This window comes from Oncorhynchus masou, chromosome 15 (genome assembly GCF_036934945.1).
Source record: "Oncorhynchus masou masou isolate Uvic2021 chromosome 15, UVic_Omas_1.1, whole genome shotgun sequence".
Taxonomy (NCBI): Eukaryota; Metazoa; Chordata; class Actinopteri; order Salmoniformes; family Salmonidae; genus Oncorhynchus; species Oncorhynchus masou.
This window is the reverse complement of record NC_088226.1, coordinates 12,010,747-12,034,744: the sequence shown is the minus strand read 5'-3', so window position 1 is coordinate 12,034,744 and position 23,998 is coordinate 12,010,747. Positions and strand designations below refer to the sequence as shown.

Here is a 23,998-nt window from a genome sequence, read left to right as displayed (position 1 = left end):
TTCTAGGAAAAAGTCAGGCCAAGAGATCTAATGGTAGACTTTGTCCAGAGATGAGTTTTGTTGAGACGAACATAGGCAGGGGATTAGAGGTAGAATCAGGAGACAGGGATATTAGTAAAGCCTATGTACACTCTGAGGTTTGTGAAGTACCTCTGTTTATGTTGTGCTGGAGAGCAGGGGAGTACAGCCGACTTGCATCACACAGAGGTTAGCCAGGGTTCACTGAGAACAGCACTATTGACATCGGCCAAACAAAATGTAAGGAGCACCTCAGGCATGGGCTGTACGGTCCACGTTGATGTCAAGAATAACAACTTGAAATGCAGTATTGTTCTCATAAATCGACAATTATTCTTTAGCATTCTTTTCCAGTCGAGTCAAAGTGGATAATATGAATTTTGAAACCAACCAATGGTAATTTTCTCCTATCTTCCAGAATGATCTTTCTGTGTCGGTGCCCCCCTGGTGTGCAGGTTGACGTGTATTGTCATAAGACTTATCCTGGAGGCAGCACTGAGCGATTTCCCCTTAGATAGGCGATCTGTAAAGTCACAATTTTGTAAAAATGAATGAAAACAAACATGAGCTTTTTGGTATTCATTTAAAGTTAGGGTTAGGCATTAGGGTTATCAGTGTGGTTAAAGATATGGTCAAAATCTAATTTTATGTCTTTGTGGCTGTTCCAGCTAGTGACCGCTGCAGAACTTCCTCCAGAACAAGATTCATGAAAAAACTGCTAACCTGACCCTGGTGTGAACGTGTAATGGGAACCATGGATAGGGAGCAGGAACACAGTGTTCTGAGCCATGGAGGCGCAGAGGGGCTTTGTAAAAGTTTTGGGGGCTCTGAGCATGGGCTCAGTTGCTCCCCTGCCTTGGCTCCCTGGGACACTCTGTGCTCATCTGTCCACCAGTGGGAGCGGGTCCCCCCCACTCTGTACAATGCTTTGGGTTCCAGTCCAGTCCCGGCCCCCACCCCCATCCCACCTCCAGACTCCATGGTTCCCAGGCCTTCTTCTCACAGCTGCCCAGTTTATTTTAGCTGGAGTGAGTCACGTTGACCTGGTCAGACGCAGTGACTGTCCCAGGGGACTAGAGCAGAGCAGGCCTGGGTGTGTATGTAGTATGTAGTGTTTAGTGTGTATGTGTGTGTTTGACTGTGCATTGACCATCTGGCTATAGCCAATGAGCAGTTTACTCCAGCAGCAGTCCAACCTCTCTATGAACAGAGTGCCTTGGTGACGATAAGGGCCCCAACATTCTTCACAGCGCCGCGTCGCTCGTCACCATCAACCGTCACCTTCCTCTTCAAATATTTTTGCCGAGGATCACTGTTATTCCACTGAAATAACACGTCCACGCTCGCCTGTTTATAATATGTTTAAACTGGGCCCACACTGCAGTTTATTATGATAGAAAAATAACATTGGGTGCCGTCCAAGGATTTGGAGCCTCCTGCATAAGAGGCCTTCTTGTCTTTTTATGTTCCAAGGACTTCATGGATCGGTGCTTACCGCTCCAAAACAAGACTACACATCTCACTTTTTATGGGGCGGCACTTACAAAAGAGACCGAGTTCACTCAGTCCTGGGATGACATCATCTCCAACTCGGAGGTGACTCGGACATATGAACATTGCCCTGTAATTAGTCTTCAGGGTTTGTTCTTTCTACAGTGGTACTTGAGAAAGACTCATCCCTTGCCTGTGTCTATCTATGTTTTGTATTTCAAGTTGAACATCTATGTAAAGTTACCTCTGCATTTGCATCCCAGTCCGTCCTCAGTATGTCCTTGTCTTCACTTTATTTGAAGAGAGCTTGTATATTAATATTTAAAGCCCATGTAATCGCTCAAATGTAAACTCACAGTGCCAAGAAGAGTGCAATTGCTAGTTGTCTGGTAGGTTAACCATGCATAAAGACTGTAGGCTGTCTTTATAGGATGTCTTAGGTGGAGGAACAGGACTTCCTGTTTTGTTCTGACTGGGCTGTGATGTGTGTGTCAACACAAATTGGTGACTCGTCAATTTTTTCAGGTCCATTACACAATTTTCTTCTTCATAACAAATTGTGTCCAGTACACAATGTTCTTTATAAGGAATTCCAATTTGTTGTGGCTAAAGTTATCTAGGTGGCTAACGTTAGCTAGGCTAGTGGTTAAGGTTCGGAGTTAGGGTTAGGGATTAAGGTTAGGGTCAGCTAACATGCTAGCTAAGTAGTTAAAAAGTAGTAAGTACAGTGGAAGTGGGAAGTTTACATCCACTTAGGTTGGAGTCATTAAAACTTGTTTTTCAGCCACTCCACACATTTCTGGTTAACAAACTATAGTTTTGGCAAGTCGGTTACGACATCTACTTTTCCAACAATTGTTTACAGACAGATTATTTCACTTATACTTCATTGTATCACAATTCCAGTGGGTCAACATACACTAAGTTGACTGTGACTTTAAACAGCTTAGAAAATTCCAGAAATGTCATGGCTTTAGAAGCTTCTGATAGGCTAATTTACATTTCTTTGAGTCAATTGGAGGTGTACCTGTGGATGTATTTCAAGGCCTACCTTCAAACTCAGTGCCTCTTTGCTTCAAAATAAATCAGCCAAGACCTCAGAAAGAAAATTGTAGACCTCCACAGATCTGGTACATCCTTGGGAGCAATTTCCAAACGCCTGAAGGTACCACATTAATCTGTACAAACAATAGTATGCAAGTGTAAACACCATGGGACCACGCAGCCGCCATACCACTCAGCGAGGAGACGCGTTCTGTCTCCTAGAGATGAACGTACTTTGATGAGAAAAATGTGAATCAATCCCAGAACAAAAGCAAAGGACCTTGTGAAGATGCTGGAGGAAACAGGTACAAAAGTATCTATATCCACAGTAAAACTAATCCTATATTGACATAACCTGAAAGGCCGCTCAGCAAGGAAGAAGCCACTGCTCCAAAAAAAGCCAGACTACGGTTTGCAACTCACATGGGGACAAAGATCGTACTTTTTGGAGAAATGTCCTCTGGTCTTGTGAAAAAAATAGAACTGTTTTGCCATAATGACCATTGTTATGTTTGGAGGAAAAATGGGGAGGAAGAACACCATCCCAACCGTGAAGCACGGGGGTGGCAGCATCATGTTGTGGGGGAGCTTTGCTGCATGAGGAACTGGTGCACTTCACAAAATAGATGGCATCATGAGGAGGAAAATTATGTGGATATATTGAAGCAACATCTCAAGACATCAGTCAGGAAGTTAAAGCTTGGTCGCAAATGGGTCTTCCAAATGGACAATGACCCCAAGCATACTTCCAAAGTTGTGGCAAAATGGCTTAAGGACAACAAAGTCAAGATATTGGAGTGGCCATCACAAAGCCCTGATCTCAATCCTATAGAAAATGTGTGTGCAGAACTGAAAAATAGTGTGCAACAAAGGCAAGGAGGCCTACAAACCTGACTCAGTTACAGCAGCTTTGTCAGGAGGAATGGGCCAAAATTCACCCAACTTATTGTGGGAAGCTTGTGGAAGGCTACCCTGAAAGGTTTGACCCAAGTTAAACAATTTAAAGGCAATGCTACCAAATACTAATTGAGTGTATGTAAACTTCTGACCCACTGGGAATGTGATGGAAGAAGTAAAATCTGAAATAAATCATCCTCTCTACTATTATTCTGACATTTCAAATTCTTAAAAGTGGTGATCCTAACTGACCTAAAACAGGGGATTTTTTTATGTATTTGGCTAAGTTTAAATGTATTTGGCTAAGGTGTATGTAAACTTGTAAACTTGCTAATTAGCTCAAATGTAAAAGTTGTCCATTATGTGAGTCGAATATGCAACGTTTGGGTTGCTAGACCTTCACGTTATATGCCCACCTACCCTCCACGACCAACCTCCCTCCTATCGTTTCTGTCTTAAGTAACCTACTGCCTTAATCTGTGGGTTTAGGTGTGTAGTAGAACTGGGTGGACAAAATCCATATTGCAATAAATTGCCAGAATTTTAGAACATGAATGTGCACCAGTGACTGGTATCGATCATTTTCAGTTCATCGTCCCAGCTCTAGGATGTAAATGGAGGGTCCCAGATATGTTTATGCTGTCTTGCTAACTCCTATGGTCATTGGCATGGCGGCACAAACAGATCTGGCACCAGGCTAGTTAGGCATAGGTTGAACTCTAACTTATCTCTGCTTCTCTCCCACAGTCCTCCAGCGCCGCCTGCAGCAGAGACGCACCCGTGAGCAGCTAGTGGAGCAGGGCATCATGCCACGTGAGTATAACCACTGAGCATTGGGCACCGCCACTCTCAAAGCACCAAGGATTTAATATACTGTAACTCACCTCTACCAGAGTTAAGGTTATTGGTCTGGCATGTAGAACAAGTATAACTGCACCCACACCACAGTCATTAAAGTGGGTCTTGGTTCCAGAAAGCTCTCAGAAAATAAATGTCATACAATTATTACCTAAATTCATACCATAGATTGAACTACGTGCTGTCTGATTTGCTACTATTATGACAACCATACAGGAGTGGAATTCTGCCACTACTGATGTCTCAAACCACCCTCCACCACAACCTCGTCATGATGTTTGTAGAATAAATAAATACTCTGAATGGCCCAGGGTCTTAATCCACAGTGAGGCATACATCGGTGGCCAGTGGCATACCAGAAACCAAAAGGCATACTGAAAACTTCCACACCCGGCTCTCAAAGTCAGCAAAGTGGAGCACAATCCTTCCTCTTGCTGCCCTTACTGAATCAGTCTCTCTGGGAGCCAGTGGGTTGCAGACTAGAGCAGACAGACTGATAAGAAGTCAGACAGCAGACAGACACAGAGAGAGGGAGAACAGTGATGTAGCTAAGTTATTTGTGGCTAGAGCTGCAGGAGCCCCAGACCAGAGACCTCTCAGTGCTGGGAGTGTGCTCTGTCTTGTCTTGTCCAGCCCTATAATAGGCCTCCTCCATGTGGACTCTAAGCTCCTCTTATTAGGCTCCACAGTCAGAGCTGTATGAGTCAGTGACTGGGCCTGCGCTGGAGGTCAGTAACCCCCACTGTGGCCCTAGAACAGGCAGCACAGGAACCTCCCAGCCAGCGACACTGGGTGAATCGCTCTGGTTCTCCCACACAGAGGACTTACAATAGGTATGCAGGCCAGGACTTGGGTGACGCTCAGGAATGCTTAGCTCTGCTCCTCTGAGTTTGACACACTCCCTCTGACTAAGAAGAACCACTGGTCAGTGTGTGTTCAGACCTCGGTTTGTGTGTGTGTAGAGAGCAAACAGTGCTTGTGTTAGTTAGAAGTGACTAATGGGTGTAGCCGTGCCATGCCAACAGCAGGATAAGTGTGTCTGATGAGATCAAAGTCTCGGCCTGACTGTCTCACTAGTTGGATGAGTGGAACATTCAGAGACATCCTGTCCTACTCCCGTCAGCTATTGTGTAGTAGCAAAGTCATCCTCTCTTCCAAAGAAATAACAAACATTATTGTCTCTCCCTTGTTGTCGTCAGCTTGTCATCAAGTACAACTACTTAATGTGTCAAATATGACATTTCAGGAGGACGAGTTGACCTTTTACCCCTCAGAAGATATAGGTAGTTACAGTGAGCTCCAAAAGTATTGGGACAGTGACAAATGTTTTGGTTTTGTACTCCAGCACTTTGGATTTGAAATGATACAATGACTATTAAAGTGCAGACTGTCAGCTTTCATTTGAGTTTTTTTTATCCATATCTGGTGAACCGTTTAGAAATGACAGCACTTTTTGTACATAGTCCCCCATTTTAAGGGACCAAAAGTATTGGGACAAATTCACTTATATGTGTATTAAAGTAGTCAAAAGTTGAGTATTTGCTCCCATATTCCTAGCACGCAATGACTACATCAAGCTTGTGACTCTACAAACTTTTTGGGTGCATTTGCTGTTTGTTTTGGTTGTGTTTCAGATTATTTTGTGCCCAATAGAAATGAATGGTAAATAATGTATTGTGCCATTTTGCAGTCACTTTTATTGTAAATAAGAATATAATATGTTTCTAAACACTTCTACATGAATGTGGATGTTACCATGGTTACAGAGTGTCCTGAATAAATCAGAAATAATGATGAGAACCTCCCCTGTTATTGTAATGGTTAGCATAGTAATGGTTAGTATTAATCTGTCGTTAATACACTGTTCCTAGGCCGTCATTGTAAATAAGAATTTGTTCTTAACTGACTTGCCTAGTTAAATAAAAGAAACATACTTTTGGAGCTCACTGTACATGATGTTGATCTTCCCTCCCATAGCACTGAAATGCCCTGCTGCCTTCCACGAACAGATCCGCAGCCTGCAGAGGTCCAGGGTAAGACCTCACTGTTCACTGTACTTCATTGAGATAAAAACACACTATCACAAACACATGCCATTCCATATCATCTCTATTAAATGTAGCTTTATGTTGTTTTCTTACAGACTGAGAACTTCTTGAAGCACAAAATCCGCAGTAGACCTGAACGTTCAGAGCTGGTCCGCATGCACATCCTGCAAGGTAACCTCACTGCCATGTACTGTATGCTTTATGATAAGCTATAGAGAAGACAGATGATATGGAGCATACTCAGCTACCACCAGAAAGTACATGTCACGCCCTGGTCGAAGTATATTGTGTTTGTCTGCATTTATTTGGTTAGGCCAGGGTGTGACATGGGTTTTTTGTGGTGTGTTTTGTCTTGGGGGTGTATAGCATAGTCTATGGCTGCCTGAGGCGGTTCTCAATCAGAGTCAGGTGATTATCGTTGTCTCTGATTGGGAACCATATTTAGGCAGCCATATTCTTTGAATATTTCGTGGGTGATTGTTCCTGTCTCTGTGTTTATGTTCACCAGATAGGCTGTATAGGTTTTCATGTTCGTTTATTGTTTTGTTTAGTTATTTCATGTCGAGTCATTTATTAAAGAACATGAATAACCACCACGCTGCATTTTGGTCCGCTTCTCTTCCACCAGACGAAAGCCGTTACAGTACATGTGCATTTAGTTGACCAAGTTAGCTCTCAGAAGAGAGATGATGACAGAAGAGGAGAATCCTGTGAAATTGAATCCCTCCCTATTGGATACAATCCATAGGATATTAAATATTCTTGAGATGTTACAATCAGTTGTCTGATTGATTGTCTTTGACGTATGAGGACATACCACCTTAAACAGTCTCCACTGTGAGACACACAGTAGTAGAACAGTACTGTTGTGAGTTCTAGGTAGACTAGCAGTTACTGATGACTTGCTGTCTGTCCCACAGAGACCCATGCGGAGCCCTCTCTGCAGGCCACTCAGATGATGTTGAAGAGAGCCAGGCTGGAGGATGACCTCAATGAGAAGCTGGCCCAGCGACCCGGCCCCATGGAGCTGGTGGTCAAGAACATTCTGCCTGTGGAACCCAGCCTTGTCAAGGACGGCGTCACCGGTAGAGAACACTCTTGACTTTATACATTATTATTTCCAGGCTAAGGGCGAAGTAACTCATTCAACTCCCACTCCCTGCATATTTGTATGGTGTAGATTTCTGAAAGTGCCTATTACGACAAACACAGCAATGAGGCATTTCCAGTGACTACCATGAGAAACAACTTAGTACAAACCTCTCTCCATTGGTCTACTTGTAATTAATAAGCTGTGCTTTTGCACGTGTTACGTTGCAGATCCCCCAGACGGTGAGGTGGAGAATGACTTCCCCAAGACGAAAACACCTGATGTGTACAACTTTGACGAGGACAGCAGCGACGCCCTGTCCCCAGAGCAGCCAGCCAGCCAGGAGTCCCAGAGCTCCTCTGCCCCCTCACCCTCCCCCAGAACCCCCAGGGTGACAGAAGCCCCTGTTGCCCTCTCCACCTCCCCACCGACCAGCTCCATCACCATGAAGGTAGGTCCCATCGCAGTACCTCACCACCTATAAATACCCATCTTAAATTGTGTTGTTATGGTATAACAACACAAAACTAACAGCGTAAATATTTTATGTTTCTACATTTTGGGCCTAAATAATAGTCTCCCATTGTACCTGCCTGTTGTATATCAAATTCTGCTTGCTAGAAAACATTCTTTGCCTCCTGTTTTCTGTTAGACAACATCCATCTTTTTTAGTCTTTTTCCAGTTGCTCTGCCCTTGTGGCTTAGTGTGGGAGGGGGATTTACAGGCCTCTGTTCCCCTTCTTACTGAACGGGCCATGTGGTTTCTATCTGTCTCTTTATCTCAGCACTGCCCACCTACCTCCCAGTCCACAACAGACTTCTTCAACTTCTCTCATGTCTCCACCAATGAGCATCAGAACAATCGCCTGGAGACCACGCCTCAGCCAATCACCATTGTTGCCACTCCAAAGCCGGGGCCCATGTTAGTAAAGGTGAGCCACAAATTTGAAAGAAAGTGATGTCATATCACATGATGGAGAGTACTTGAACCTTGTGGCAAAGGTATGGTATTTCATGGCAATGTGCAAAGCTGTACATTCAATGCAAATATTAAATTTGTTTATAGCGCTTTGTGGAGCACAGTACTAGCTATAACCAAACTTTTCTGTCCCTTGGTACAGAAAGCTATTTATTTCATCAATGACGATGTTTTGGTTCCTTTTTGATCCCAGTTAGCTGAGCAAGCTTTTCCTACAAACACTAAATATACCCTGTAAACATGAAAGTCACCTCTGATATTTGACTCTCTCTCTCTGATCTGCTGTGGTTTTCATGCTGCTTCCTTTGGAACTGTAATCAGAGATAAGAAGTCAGAGGAGGACAAACACTGGGGCTGTGTTCGGTCACAGTGAAAGAGCCCGTCAGTGCAGGCAGAGACCAGTCGAAACTGATGGTTCAGCCAATTCAAATGTGGTTCAAAGCACAACAAGGCCTGGAGGAGTTTTTCCACAAATCCTTGGACTTAAACTGCCAGCCGCTCTCAGTCTTCAATTAAGGTTAAGTGACAGGCTTTCCCTTAGCCTTCAGGGCATAAAGGATGGAAGCAAGAGAAGGGAGTGAAGTAATAACTTGGGCATTTGTCACAATCCTTTACACACAAAGCAAATGAATATTTTGTGAGCTCTGCCCCTCCCGTGTTGAAGAAAAGGGAGGAACACATTCGAGGCTGTGTGTTTGCATAAACCAACTTGAATTGGTGTTTATGGCTTGCTTGCATCTACCTCTCAAATGCCAAGCCATTTAACGTGCATCCTGTAATTTAGTTACTGAACAATAAGGGTCACCCCACATCCCTTTCCACATTCCATTTCCCCATCCTGTCTTTCTCACTGGGCGTTATCACAATGTCGCACATATTCATTTGATACTACAGTATGAAATGGGCACAATTTCATGGACAAGCCTCACAATACTGGCAAGATGTTTAGACGTTATCCACAACAGTCAGAACACTAAACAATCCACAATCCACTCAGTGAGATGAACCTTTGAAGTTTTCAGTGAAAACGTTTCACTGCTCCTCCCGGATAGTATCCAGTAGGTTGTAACCGTCCCTCTTTTCCCCTGTGCAGCAAAGCCAGCCGAAGACACCCAATGACAAGAGCCGCAGTAAGAAGAATAAGGATCCCAAGCCACGGGTGAAGAAGCTAAAGTACCACCAGTACATCCCCCCGGACCAGAAACAGGAGGCCAACGAGGCCCCCATGGACTCAGCCTACGCCAGGCTCCTGCATCAGCAGCAGCAGTTCCTCCAGCTGCAGATACTGAGCCAGCAGCAGCAGCACTATAACTACCAGACCATCCTGCCTGCCCCACTCAAGTATGGCCCACTGTAAAAAGGACATAGGAATGTAATGTATTACCGCAGCTTGAATACCGTAGGCCAAGTAATGTGGCTAGCCCTTACATTCTAGTTGCAGTTTAATTGACTGACAGCTTTGAGTTGAGGGCGGTTAGTACATCATCGCTACACCTGGAAGGCAAACATTGTTTCCTTTGAACAATGTGATTCAAGCAAACAATCCTCCCGAACAGAATAAGTCCACACCTGGATGATAGCGATGTAATCTGTCACATCCGTTTCCTGCACAGCTTCTGTTTGGCTTAGATATAGTATTCCTGTGTGCATTGTCCCGGACGGAGACTGTTGATTGTGAATGATGGGACATACAGGAAACTCTTTCTCCCATCCAAACACTAAACCCTCCTCCCGTTGTCTGTGTTCCTACAGGTCGGCGGAGGGTCAGAACAGCTGCTCCAACATGTCTCTGAGTGGCAGCAGTCTGTCCAGTCCCATCATGGTCTCTCTACCCAGCGCTGCCCCAGCACGGTCTAACCAGACTCTGACAAACCGCAAGCCTGGTGTCCTACCTGCCAACCTGGACGAAATGAAGGTGAAGCTCACTCCTGCTCCGTACAAACATAGATTATTTTACTCAAACATAGATTTTCACTACATGATAGATATAAACTCAGCAAAAAAAATAAATGTTCTCTCACTGTCAACTGCGTTTATTTTCAGCAAACTTAACATGTGTAAATATTTGTACGAACATAACAAGATTCAACAACTGAGACATAAACTGAACTAGTTCCACAGACATGTGACAAACAGAAATTGAATAATGTGTCCCTGAACAACGGTGGGTCAAAATCAAAAGTAACAGTCAGTATCTGGTGTGGCCACCAGTTGCATTAAGTACTGCAGTGCTGCAGAGCCAGCTGTGCCATCATAGACTCTGGGTTCGCGCCCAGGCTCTGTCGTAACCGGCTGTGACTGGGAGGTCCGTGGGGCGACGCACAATTGGCCTAGTGTCGTCCGGGTTAGGGAGGGCTTGGCCGGTAGGGATGTCCTTGTCTCATCGCGCACCAGCGACTCCTGTGGTGGGCCAGGCGCAGTGCACGCTAACCAAGGTTTCCAGGTGCACAGTGTTTCCTCCGACACATTGGTGCGGCTGGCTTCCGGGTTGGATGCTGCTGTGTTAAGAAGCAGTGCGGCTTGGTTAGGTTGTGTATCGGAGGACGCATGACTTTCAACCTTCGTCTCTCCCGAGCCCGTACGGGAGTTGTAGCGATGAGACAAGATAGTAGCTACTAAAACAATTGGATACCACGAAATTGGGGAGAAAAAGGGGTAAAATTCAATAAAATAAAAAAATACTGCAGTGCATCTCCTCCTCATGGACTGCACCGGATTTGCCAGTTCTTGCTATCAGATGTTACCCCACTCTTCCACCAAGGCACCTGCAAGTTCCCAGACATTTTGGGGGGGAATGGCCCTATGCCCTCACCCTCTGATCCAACAGGTCCCAAAGGTGCTCAATGGGATTGAGATCCGGGCTCTTCGCTGGCCATGGCATGATTTTCTGTCTTGCAGGAAATCATGCACAGAACGAGCAGTATGGCTGGTGGCATTTTCATGCTGGAGGGTCATGTCAGAATGAGAATGCAGGAAGAGTACCACATGAGGGAAGAGGATGTCTTCCCTGTAACGCACAGCGTTGAGATTGCCTGCAATGACAACAAGCTCAGTCCGATGATGCTGTGACACACCGCCCTTGACCATGACGGACCCTCCATCTCCATATCGATCCCGCTCCAGAGTACAGGCCTCGCTGTAACGCTAATTCCTTCGACGATAAACACGAATCCGACCATCACTCCTGGTGAGCCAAAACAACGTTGTTGCCGGTGATGTCTGGTGAGGACCTGCCTTACAACAGGCCTACAAGCCCTCAGTCCAGCCTCTCTCAACCTATTGCGGACAGTCTGAGCACTGATGGGGGGATTGTGCATTCCTGGTGTAACTCGGGCAGTTGTTGTTGCCATCTTGTACCTGTCTCGCAGGTGTGATGTTTGGATGTACCAAAGTTATTTGGATTTTTACAAATGATCTTATTATCTTTGAAAGACAGGGTCCTGAAAAAGGGATGTTTCTGTTTTTTCTGAGTTTATTAAAGGGCAGAGCGCAGCCCCTAGGCAGTGACATGTTATATGGAGATTTATTGTGAGGGCTTGTTTTTTGTTATTATGACTCATGACTGTTCATTATACCTGGCCCGTAGGTAGCTGAGCTGAAGATGGAGCTGAAACTGAGAGGTCTTCCGGTGTCTGGCACCAAGACTGACCTGATAGAGAGACTAAAGCCTTATCAGGAGATCCCCAGCAGCCAGGCTGCCACTGCCATGGAGCTGACAGGCTACACAGGGGCCCCACAACCTGAGAGCATGAGCTCCACACCTCCTGTGTCACCAGTGCCCTCGGAGGTCTCCAGCCTGGGCATGGAGGAGGCTGGAATGCCAGGAGCTCTTTCCCCAGCTCGGCCCACTCCTTCTGGGTCGTCTCCCCTCCAAGGCCGCCTGGAGGACAGCCCAATGGAAACCAGAACCTCAGAGAAGGACCATCGACTGCACGAGAAGGAGCGTCAGATCGAGGAGCTGATGAGGAAGCTGGAGCAGGAGCAGAAGCTGGTGGAGGAGCTGAAGATGCAGCTAGAGGTGGAGAAGAGGGGTCTGCCCAGCCCTCCAGCCCCCATGGCCCTGGCCCAGGTCAAAGAAGAGGGCAGGGCCGCCTCAATCTGCTCTGCCTCTGCGCATAGCCCACTAGCAGTGGTGAAACAGGAGGAGCCCAGCTCAGGCCAGGTGCAGACGTCCCCCCTGCCTCAGTTCTTCATCAGCCACCAGCAGGTGCCTCAGGTCCTCAGACAGCCCCAGCCTCAGACCTCACTGTCTGGCCAGCCTGGGACACAGATCCTGCTGCCTGTCTCCCTGCCCACCAGCACTGCCACCATCCAGCTACCGAACAACAGCATTAAGCTGCAGGTCAGAGAGCCAGTCCTGCAGACCACATTTAGTACTACAGCTCCAGGCCTCTTCCAGAAAACAGAGGCCTCAGCACCCCACCAACAACAACACACCACCCAGACCCAACCCATAGCACAGGTGAGAATGTATGGTTTAATTTACTCTAATCCCATATTTAGAGTGGGATATTCCCCAAGGTACTGTCAGCAGACACCATTTTACCCACCTGTATTGTAGTGTCTCTGTGTATTGTGTTAAGGTACTCTCCATGGGCTGTGTGCTGCTCCAAACCATAACTAAATAAATTGCCGTCTGGTCTGTGGATGAGTTGTTCCGCTGAATAAATTGCACATCCTATTTTTGTGCCCTTTTTCTGGGATAACACCATTTCCAGAGACACTTTATAAATCGCTGCTTACATTCTATTGTGATGGGCCGGCCTAATCACATTTTTGAAGGCATTAGCCGTGTTTTGAAAGCAGAGAGTCTCCCTCTCCAACTTCTATAATATTCTCTTCTCTGGGTGATTTATCTAGTGTGTAGCCAAGGTAATAGCAGGCCTGGACAGGGTGATGAATTCCTCTCCTAGTCACATCAAAAGGAGGGCCGGAGCCTGCCTAAGCTCCGGTTACTGGAGCAGGTGCTGACAGACGGCCAGACAGACAGCACACTAGATTACGCTGTCTGCTCTAGTCTCTATAGTACCAGACCTGTGTTCAAATAGCATTTGTTTTCCTTCAAATACTTAAGCTGTGCTTGACTGGGCCTGCCTGGCAAAATTGTAACCAACTGAATAGTCCCAAAAGTGCACACTCCGTCCATCTGTCACTCAAATGCAAGCTTAAGCAAACACTACTTAATTGAAAGATGTCAAATACTATTTGAACCCAGGTCTGCAGATCTGCACTGGGCCGAATCAACAGCCAGCTAGAATTAGCAACAGCAACTGCAGCACAACACTCATTTACGAGTGCTCCCACATCAAGAAACACACTGCATTGTGTTGCACTGCACTGATATTATTATTATTATTATTATTATGTCCCTAGAGATTGTGTACTACCACATAATAATACATAAACACTTTTTATTCCTCCCAGAGAGAGTGTGTACCCTGTCCAACCACTGTGTGCCTTCTAATGGAGGGTGTGTACTACTACAGCTGACCAGTATTTATCTGCCCCAGAAGGAGTGTGTACCATGGGGTTAACCACTGTTCATCATTCCTCTACAGATGACAGTCCCACTGTGCACCACCACCACCTCAGGCTCTGGGTTCCAGTTCAGAGCAGGCCCAGGTCAGACAGAGATCCCCCAGTGTTTCCTAAACACTTTCCCAGGGAGCAGGTCCCCTGCCAGGGCCTCGTCCAACCAAGCAGTCCCCAATGGTCCAACAAATAAGGCATTGTTTAATTAAATACTGCATTATATCCACGTATTAATTTAGTTGTGTTGAATATGTGAACCGCATAGGTTGTTTAGAGCTTATAGGGATTATATCTCATAGTTTTTTCTGTCCATCAGTCCCCTTCTCCCTGCCAGCCCAACTTCTCAAACCACATCCCCAAGAGTAAGGACCCGCCACGCTACGAAGAGGCCGTTAAACAGACGCGCAGAATGCAGACTGCTGCACAGGTAATAGAGCTTTTATAACACCCTACTAAAACACATTGGAAAGACCTTCTAGGTCTGTTAGGCGCTGAGGCAGGTATTGACTGGTCTTTATTGTCTATGCAGGTACCCACTGCAACCAGCCAGCACATGGATGACCTGTTTGACGTGTTGATCGAGAGTGGAGGTGAGAAAAATACTTGACTATGGTTGGGGTCTCCTCCTCTCCATTACGACAGCTGAGTCCCTCCCTGGCCATGAATCCATCATCTCCCATGTTCTTTTCTTCTACAGAGATCTCCCCCTTCGTCAGACTGGACCCTTCCTTTCCAGACAAGCTGCTTCCTGTGACCGCCAGCGTAACCACCCTGCCCTTCAACACGGTGCTATCCCGCCCCCCGCCCCAGATCCAGGTGGCCCGCCCGCCTGCCCCCACCCTTAACCCCCCGGCCCCACCCAGCCTGACAGGCCTGGCCATAGACAACCAGCTGGAGGCCTTCCTGGAATGCACGCTGAAGGGGGAGACTGAGCCCCAGACACTGAGGTTGATGGAAGAGCTGCACAGTCAGCTGCTGGAGCACTCCCCCATGGACACGGACACCACCGGGTTCAACAATGTCAGTGCACCCCCCTCCAGCTACCACCTGGACCACACCAACCTGGACAACATGGAGTGGCTGGACCTGACCATGCCCGGGCCGACGGGGGGACTCAACCCACTAGGCCTTCCCCCGTCTGGGGTCTTCTCCTCTGACTTCCTGGACTCCCATGACCTGCAACTACATTGGGAATAAGGGGCGTCAATGTGACCTCCACCCCCCACCCCACCCAAACAGGCCTGTTCAGACAGAGGGCTGTCAGGGAGAGACACACACATACTGATAAGTGAGACGGAGAGGTCAGTCCTTCTCCAGTGGAAGTGGGGGAGGAGAGTGCAGTGCTGCTGGCCTTGAGTCCCTGCAGGGCTACAGCAGCACTAGTGGTGGATCTCACTGCTCTGAGCAGATCGGAGTGCTAGAGGCATGGACCCTCCTTTGTCATTGGATATACAGTGTAGCTGTTTCCCTCTGAGGTATCGTCCCTCATAACAGCCACTCATTCTAAGGAAGGCTAAGCACCCGCTGGGCTGTGGTATAGATCAATGGTATGAAGAGGTCGATCTCCCCCTGTGATCTCTTTCAGAAGAGGACCTGGTCTGAGGAAGGGTGGTCTCTCCTGAAATAGTGCTACAGTAGATAAGGAGCGGGATCAGGAAATGTGATCCTGGCTCAGGATGAGAACACGCTAGTGGAAACAGATGTTGACCCAGGTGTTAGAGAATTTCACGCCTGGTTCTGACTGCGCCAGTGGCATGGTTACTGAGTGACTTTCGTGATAAATTTGACAGACAGCGCAGAGAGATTGTATATATTATAAGCCTATGTCTACAGTAGCAGTAGTCTGTCTGCTCTGCTGCATACATCACTAAGGCCGCTTTATTACAGTCCTGTGTATGTATATGACATATTGGAATGTGGTATTAGCTTAGCATTATGGCTTTGAAATAACTGCTATTGCTTTACTCAGTGCCCCCATGCGATTCCCATCACGGGAGGGAATTGGACACAGATGCGAAAAGACTGCACATATTGCATTATGCCTTATAAGACCATTTGCCAAATATCTTGATATTTTTAACACGTTTCTTTCACTTAATTCAACTAAAGACTTTCCAAAGAGTACACAGAGTGATGACTGATTGTGTTGTAACTAAAATAAAGCAGGAGACTACTTAAAGTGAGTGTTAACAGTAAGCACCCTTATGTCATGTAAGATAAAACAGTGAGTGCACGATACCCTCATTTAGTATCATTGGTTGACAATACGATAGCTGTCGCCCTGAGAACTCTTGAATTAATCCAAATTAGAAGTTGAGAGCCATCACATTTTTAGCAGCTGTTGTTCTTACTCTATTCTTGTGTAGGGGAGAGTAGGGCCAATGTGAGTTTGTTTACCAAACTACAACGTGCTTTGCCTGAGTGTGCATGGGGTCACAATAGGTGGCACAGCACCGCTGTAGCTAGCTAGCCCAGGCCTATGTCCTTTATATTATCGACAAAAGAGCCTTTGAAAATATTCTCTCTCTCAACCCTATTGTCAGGTCTGGAGTGGATTTATCCCAATGTACAGATCAGCTGAATCCTGCTTGTTTATGTGTGACATGCAGTGCACCTGAGCTAGAGCTGGTGTGTAGAGCTGGTGTGTAGAGCTGGTGTGTAGAGCTGGTGTCTGTGTGTGCACTGCACATCTGTGTTGCATATCGCTTTTGCTTGTTTTGACTCTAGGAACTGGCAGAAATATAGCCAGTAAATTCCCCTCGGCATTTCAATGGCTCTCTTCAATATACCGTCTGACCTTAGTTGGCTGACATACCGAGAACAAACAAATTGACATCATTCAGTTTGACAAGCCAAGGAGTCACAGTGAATCAGCAGAGGTGATTCAAGGCTGTCTTGTGCTTTTGTGATCAGTTTAGCAATATTTGTGGCTATAGTTCTGCAGGTTCAAATGTAAGCATCATTATTGTATAATTTTGTTGTAGTAGGCCTGATGTGTCTCTATTCATGAAGCCTTAGTCCAGCAGATTATGTAGGATCGGGATTTCAGCCACTCACATCACATCAAGAGGCAACCTTTCAAAACACCTTTCAAAACACATTTCAAAGCAGTGTGTGATCCATATGTACAATTACTACCAACAGATGGGTATTAAAATGATCTCCACACTGTTGTAATAGCCTTGGTTTTCACTCCTCTCTCCCAGTTGAAGTCTTCTTTTAGGTCAAAATCCTACATGATTATTGCAATCGTACACATGTAGTTAAAAAATTACATTACAGTGACATATACTGGCCAAAGATCAAATGTGAAAGCATTTGAAATGTTGAACCAACGGTTAAAATGGGTTAAGGCAGAGGGGTTTACAGATGGGTTGACTTTACAAAAGTTGTCAGTCCTCTTTATCAAGCAGTCTGGGCTACACAACGGATAACTGCCTTTAGAAACACAGAAACCTTTCTGCAATTTAGTAGAGCCCCCAAAAATGGAAGAAGCTTTAAAACACTATTCGGCATGATAAAGTTTGACGCACCAACGACAGCATAAGCATTCATTGGAAATACACTGCAGACCGTGCTAAAGAAATATGTATTTCAACGGTTTGGATCAATTCTAGCCTACCTGTCTGTCCCCTACCAAAGAAAATGACTTATAGGTCCAATGCAGCTGTTTTTAACTCAATATCAAATACTTTCTGAGTAACAATGAAGTACCTTACTGTTATTGTTTTCACTTAAAATGATCAAAAAGAAACTAAAACAGCTCCTTAGCAAAGAGCAATAATTTTACTATGACTGTCTGGGAGTGGTCTGAGTGAGGAGGGGGAAACTGAAAACTAGCTGATATTGGCAGAGAGGTTTGGAACTAGACACACCGGTGTGCCAGACACACTGGTTTGAGTCTGTCAATAACTGCAAAGCTGCTGGGTTTTCATGCTCAACAGTTTCCCGTGTGTATCAAGAATGGTCCACCACCCAAAGGATATCCAGCCAACTTGACACAACTGTGAGAAGCAAGCATTGGAGTAAACATGGGCCAGCATCTCTGTGGAACACTTCAACACCTTGTAGTCCATGCGCCGACAAATTGAGTCTGTTCTGGGGGGGAAAGAGGGGTGCAACTCAATGTTAGGAAGCTGTTCCTAATTCCTAATGTTTTGTACAGTGTATATAAATGCTTTTGAGTGCACTGGTCCTTTAATGCCTCAATGTCACACATTTCTGTTAGAAATACAGACAAAAGTACTTAAATTGCAAAGCAGTTTACACTGTGAGTGGATAAAAATGGGTAGCTAATCAAAAAAACACTGCCTGCTCCTGATTGGTCTTTGTGCACAACTTTGTTTTTGTCTGAGCATCAGTGCCCCATTGATCATGTGTCCAAACTACAGAAAGGGAGAATGAGCTGGAATCAGAAGTCATTTTATTTGTACTATACTAGTATAGCCCCTTCCCTTGCAATGGTGTATTGATACATAGTTAGTATGCCATACATTTTGCACATTGTGTATATATTTTGTCATGCATTTAAAAAAAACTTTTTTTTTTTTTTTTTTACAAATGTCGCACATGAGCTCTTTTCGTACATTTTATACAAATGTAGCACATCTAAGCTCTTTTGTATTAAGACTGTTTGGTGTATACAGTATGCATACTACTGTATACCCATAATGTGTATATATAGCCTTTTTGTGTCAATAAAAACGGTCATGTACATTGAGTGTGAAAATGATTCAGTTGTGTTTAGTAGATAAAACAACCATATCATGTGACTTTTTGTTTATCAAGGAGTTCCAAACCCTAACACACACAGCTTGGATAAGTCACATGCAGCTTTAGAGTTCACAGACCTTGAAACACTATTTTCCTCCGATGTTTTACAATTCACACAGGTTTTTTGCAGGTCAATAAAGAAAATTAAAAAAAAAAACATTTTAATGCAGTTTCTCTAATAAATTGCATTGATGAATACATTTTATTCCAAGAACAATGCCATACACACTAACTTAAAATGTACAGGATGCAGCCACAGTTCTCACAGTATGACTACATCATCATCACAGGAGTGATGGGAGTGACACTGACCTCAGTACAGTTGTTGGGAATTTATGATCACTTCTCACTCAGCAGAACATGTTTCACTATGGCTTGGCTCCATTCCACATTCATTGTCCATGTCCTCCACATCCAATGCTGTCCTGTACCTGCATGGTGGGACAGGGTGTCTACTGAACCCCAAATGGGTCACCTCAGATTCATGGTAGATGTCTCATCATCACAAGGGGAGATCTCCAAGCCCAGTCTGAGACCTGTTTATTAGTCTCTATGTACATGTGGGCCCTTACCTCAGAGCTTTTTGATGGTGATTATTGAACTTCGACACTTAGGACATCTATGCGTGACATCTTTGAAGTTATCAATGCAGAAAGGGATAAGGCAGCAGCCAGCCACACAGCTGAATAAGAATAGACCAGAAAAGATAGTGTTAAACTTTGCGTTCCATCAGGTGATGTGATTATCAGATATGACACTAGCCCAAAGGCACTACAAACTGAAATTTGCATAGTACTGCAGGAAACAAACATCTGGAATGCAGTCTCCAAAAAGCACCTGTTGGCACCTCTACTTAAGAGACCTAAGCAGTGTTCCTATTCTTTGTTAACTGAAATATCCTACTCCCTCCAACTCCAGATGAAGAATAGAGTTGAAAACACCTCATTGTCCACCTCCTGTCCATTCAAAGATGGCAGACAATTGGTAGTAACACAGAAGTAAGACAGTGCTGGTCAACTCACCCAAGTATAGACATTGTGACACAGACCAGACAGGCCACATTGCCTACTGAAGTGACCATCTCTGTGGTGATGAACTGTCGACACTGTGGGCACTGGGTCTGAGATGAGCAGGGAGGAAGTTTCTGGATGTCCAGGATTACCTCCGGAGCTATGGAGGGAGTGTAGTTATGACCATAAGACATCACTCATCTATAGGACTAGCCTCTGATCTAAGCAGGCCAGGAAAATAATTATAGCAAAATGGGGGTCCCGCTTGAAATAACCCACAAATGAACAAGTTCACACCTCATTTGATTCTCAGTCCAAGTGACTCACCTGGTATAGAGGGTGGAGCTTCAACAAAGACAACAGAGGGGTCAGGGAGAACAGACACGCCACCCTGACTGATGATGCACTCTGAAAAGGATATTAAAGGGAGACAATCATGATCAGAATGTGAGTGTTAAGAGAGTGCTGTGTGAGGACAGTATCACCATAACGACGGTAGAGTAGACACACCTTTTCTTTGGTCCTTGGAATGGAGAATGTTATCTTGGCTTTCCTGCAGCGCTCTCTTCTTCTCAGACAGCTCCTGCAGTTCCTGATCAATGCATTGAATCTCACTCTGCTGCTTGGATCCCTCTGCTGGACAAAGAGAGATAATACATGTCTCAGAGGGAGTCAGTGATAGAACACATCAGCCCTGCTGGGTCATAGCTCGAGGACACATCACACAGTACATCCATGCCTGCCATGAGCATTTACTCAACAATAGCGGTTCCAGACAGTGAATTTCCTCTTTACCTGTGCTATTGTTGTTGGAGCGGTTCCTGAACTCCTGCAGGATGGTCAGCATTTTCCTGCGGTCGATCAGTTGCTGCCTCCTGAATGACAGTTGGTTCATCTCCATGGAGATCCTATCCAGCTCCCTGTGCTCAGGATAGAAAATACCCGAGCTCTGAAGCAAGCTTCCAGACAATTGGAACGGAAATGGCGCCACACCAAACTGGAAGTCTTCCGACTAGCTTGGAAAGACAGTACCGTGCAGTATCGAAGAGCCCTCACTGCTGCTCGATCATCCTATTTGTCCAACTTAATTGAGGAAAATAAGAACAATCCAACAGTTATTTTTGATACTGTCGCAAAGCTAACTAAAAAGCAGCATTCCCCAAGTGAGGATGGCTTTCACTTCAGCAGTAATACATTCGTGAACTTCTTTGAGAAAAAGATCATGATCATTAGAAAGCAAATTACGGACTCCTCTTTAAATCTGCGTATTCCTCCAAAGCTCAGTTGTCCTGAGTCTGCACAACTCTGCTAGGGCCTAGGATCAAGAGAGACACTCAGGTGTTTTAGTACTATATCTCTTGACACAATGACGAAAATAATCATGGCCTCTAAATCTTCAAGCTGCATACTGGACCCTATTCCAACTAAACTACTGAAAGAGCTGCTTCCTGGGCTTGGTCCTCCTATGTTGAACATAATAAATGGCTCTCTATCCACCGGATGTGTACCAAACTCACTAAAAGTGGCAGAAATAATGCCTCTGTTGAAAAAGCCAAACCTTGACCCAGAAAATATAAAAAACTATCAGCCTGTATCGAATCTTCCATTCATCTCAAAAACGTAAGAAAAAGCTGTTGCACAGCAACTTACTGCCTTCCTGAAGACAAACAATGTATACAAAATGCTTCAGTCTGGTTTTAGACCCCATCATAGCACTGAGACTGCACTTGTGAAGGTGGTAAATTACCTTTTAATGGCGTCAGACCGAGGCTCTGCATCTGTCCTCCTAGACCTTAGTGCTGCTTTTGCATCGATCGCCACATTCTTTTGGAGAGATTGGAAACCCAAATTGGTCTACACGGACAAGTTCTGGCCTGGTTTAAATCTTATCTGTCGGAAAGATATCAGTTTGTCTCTGTGAATGGTTTGTCCTCTGACAAATCAACTGTAAATTTTGGTGTTCCTCAAGGTTCCGTTTTAGGACCACTATTGTTTTCACTATATATTTTACCTCTTGGGGATGTCATTCGAAAACATAATGTTAACTTTCACTGCTATGCAGATGACACATAGTTGTACATTTCAATGAAACATGGTGAAGCCCCAAAATTGCCCTCGCTAGAAGCCTGTGTTTCAGACATAAGGAAGTGGATGGCTGCAAACTTTCTACTTTTAAACTCGGAGAAAACAGAGATGCTTGTTTTAGGTCCCAAGAAACAAAAAGATCTTCTGTTGAATCTGACAATTAATCTTGATGGTTGTACAGTCGTCTCAAATAAAACTGTGAAGGCCCTTGGTGTTACTCTGGTCCCTAATCTCTCTTTTGACGAACATATCAAGACTGTTTCAAGGACAGCTTTTTTCCATCTACATAACATTGCAAACATCAGAAACTTTCTGTCCAAAAATTATGCAGAAAAATTAATCCATGCTTTTGTTACTTCTAGGTTAGACTACTGCAATGTGTTACTTTCCAGCTACCCGGATAAAGCACTAAATAAACTTCAGTTAGTGCTAAATACGGCTGCTAGAATTCTGACTAGCACCATTTAAAAAAATCATATTACTCCAGTGTTAGCCTCCCTACACTGGCTTCCTGTCAAGGCAAAGGCTGATTTCAAGGTTTTAACTGCTAACCTACAAAGCATTACATGGGCTTGCTCCTACCTATCTCTCTGATTTTGTCCTGTCGTACATACCTACACGTACGCTACGGTCACAAGACGCAGGCCTCCTAATTGTACCTAGAATTTCTAAGAAAACTGCTGGAGGCAGGGCTTTCTCCTATAGAGCTCCATTTTTATGGAATGGTCTGCCTACCCATGTGAGAGACGCAGACTCAGTCTCAACCTGTAAGTCTTTACTGAAGACTCATCTCTTCAGTGGGTCATATGATTGAGTGTAGTCTGGCCCAGGAGTGTGAAGGTGAACGGAAAGGCTCTGGAGCAACGAACCGCCCTTGCTGTCTCTGCCTGGTCGGTTCCCCTCTCTCCACTGGGATTCTCTACCTCTAACCCTATTACAGGGGCTGAGTCACTGGCTTACTGGTGCTCTTTCATGCCGTCCCTAGGAGGGGTGCGTCACTTGAGTGGGTTGAGTCACTGACGTGATCTTCCTGTCTGGGTTGGCGCCCCCCCTTTGGTTGTGCCGTGGCGGAGATCTTTGTGGGCTATATTCGGCCTTGTCTCAGGATTTTAAGTTGGTGTTTGAAGATATCCCTCTAGTGGTGTGGGGGCTGTGCTTTGGCAAAGTGGGTGGGGTTGTATCCTTTCTGTTTGTCCCTGTCCGGGGGTATCATCGGATGGGGCCAGTGTCTCCTGACCCCTCCTGTCTCAGCCTCCAGTATTTATGCTGCAGTAGTTTATGTGTCGGGGGGCTAGGGTCAGTTTGTTATATCTGGAGTACTTCTCCTGTCTTGTTCTGTGTGATTTAAGTATGCTCTCTCTAATTATTTTTCTTTCTTTCTCTCTCTCGGAGGACCTGAGCCCTAGGACCATGCCCCAGGACTACCTGGCATGATGACTCCTTGCTGTCCCCAGTCCACCTGGCCGTGCTGCTGCTCCAGTTTCAACTGTTCTCCCTGCATCTATGGAACCCTGACCTGTTCACCGGATGTGCTACCTGTCCCAGACCTGCTGTTTTCAACTCTCTAGAGACAGCAGGAGCGGTAGAGATACTCCTGACATTTACTCCTGAGGTTCTGACTTGCTGCATCCTCGACAACTACTGTGATTATTATTATTTGATCATGCTGGTCATTTATGAACATTTGAACATCCTGGCCATGTTGTTATAATCTCCACCCGGCACAGCCAGAAGAGGACTGGCTACCCCTCATATCCTGGTTCCTCTCTAGGTTTTGGCCTTTCTAGAGAGTTTTTCCTAGCCACTGTGCTTCTACACCTACATTGCTTGCGGTTTGGGGTTTTCGGCTGGGTTTCTGTACAGCACTGAGATATCAGCTGTTGTAAGAAGGGCTATATAAATACATTTGATTTGATAGCCAGACATCCTGGGAGCTGAAATGAACCACCAGCATCAGATATCACATTTCAAACACCACCAGTCAATGCTAGCAATCAAGTAGTCCGGTCTGAAACGCATGCCAGTCATGAAGATTGGGTCATGAAGTTAGATACATTCAGATCAATTCGATCTATTCCTGTTATGCAACACTTGGATGATAAGCCAAAAGAAGACACAGCACTAACTTTATATATCAATGTAAGCATCAACCTTGCACATCTACAAATACGTC

The 23,998-nt window shown here is 45.2% G+C and overlaps 1 protein-coding gene across 6 annotated transcripts in view; it reads left to right on the top strand.

The window, feature by feature from the left end:
* The window catches only part of LOC135555639 (myocardin-related transcription factor B-like), a 40,999-nt gene extending 22,322 nt beyond the window's left edge, over positions 1-18,677 (top strand). For 4 of the 6 annotated variants that reach the window (XM_064988256.1, XM_064988255.1, XM_064988258.1 and 1 more), the window contains 13 exons: positions 4,198-4,263; positions 6,286-6,341; positions 6,452-6,527; positions 7,277-7,441; positions 7,677-7,897; positions 8,232-8,378; positions 9,519-9,766; positions 10,178-10,340; positions 12,012-12,887; positions 13,984-14,151; positions 14,274-14,384; positions 14,487-14,547; positions 14,655-18,677. In XM_064988256.1, coding sequence (XP_064844328.1) covers positions 4,198-4,263; positions 6,286-6,341; positions 6,452-6,527; positions 7,277-7,441; positions 7,677-7,897; positions 8,232-8,378; positions 9,519-9,766; positions 10,178-10,340; positions 12,012-12,887; positions 13,984-14,151; positions 14,274-14,384; positions 14,487-14,547; positions 14,655-15,154 — 2,858 coding nt within the window. In that variant the 3' untranslated portion in view covers positions 15,155-18,677. The other 2 variants (XM_064988259.1, XM_064988260.1) reach the window with 2 other exon arrangements.
* Positions 18,678-23,998: the final 5,321 nt, after the last annotated feature.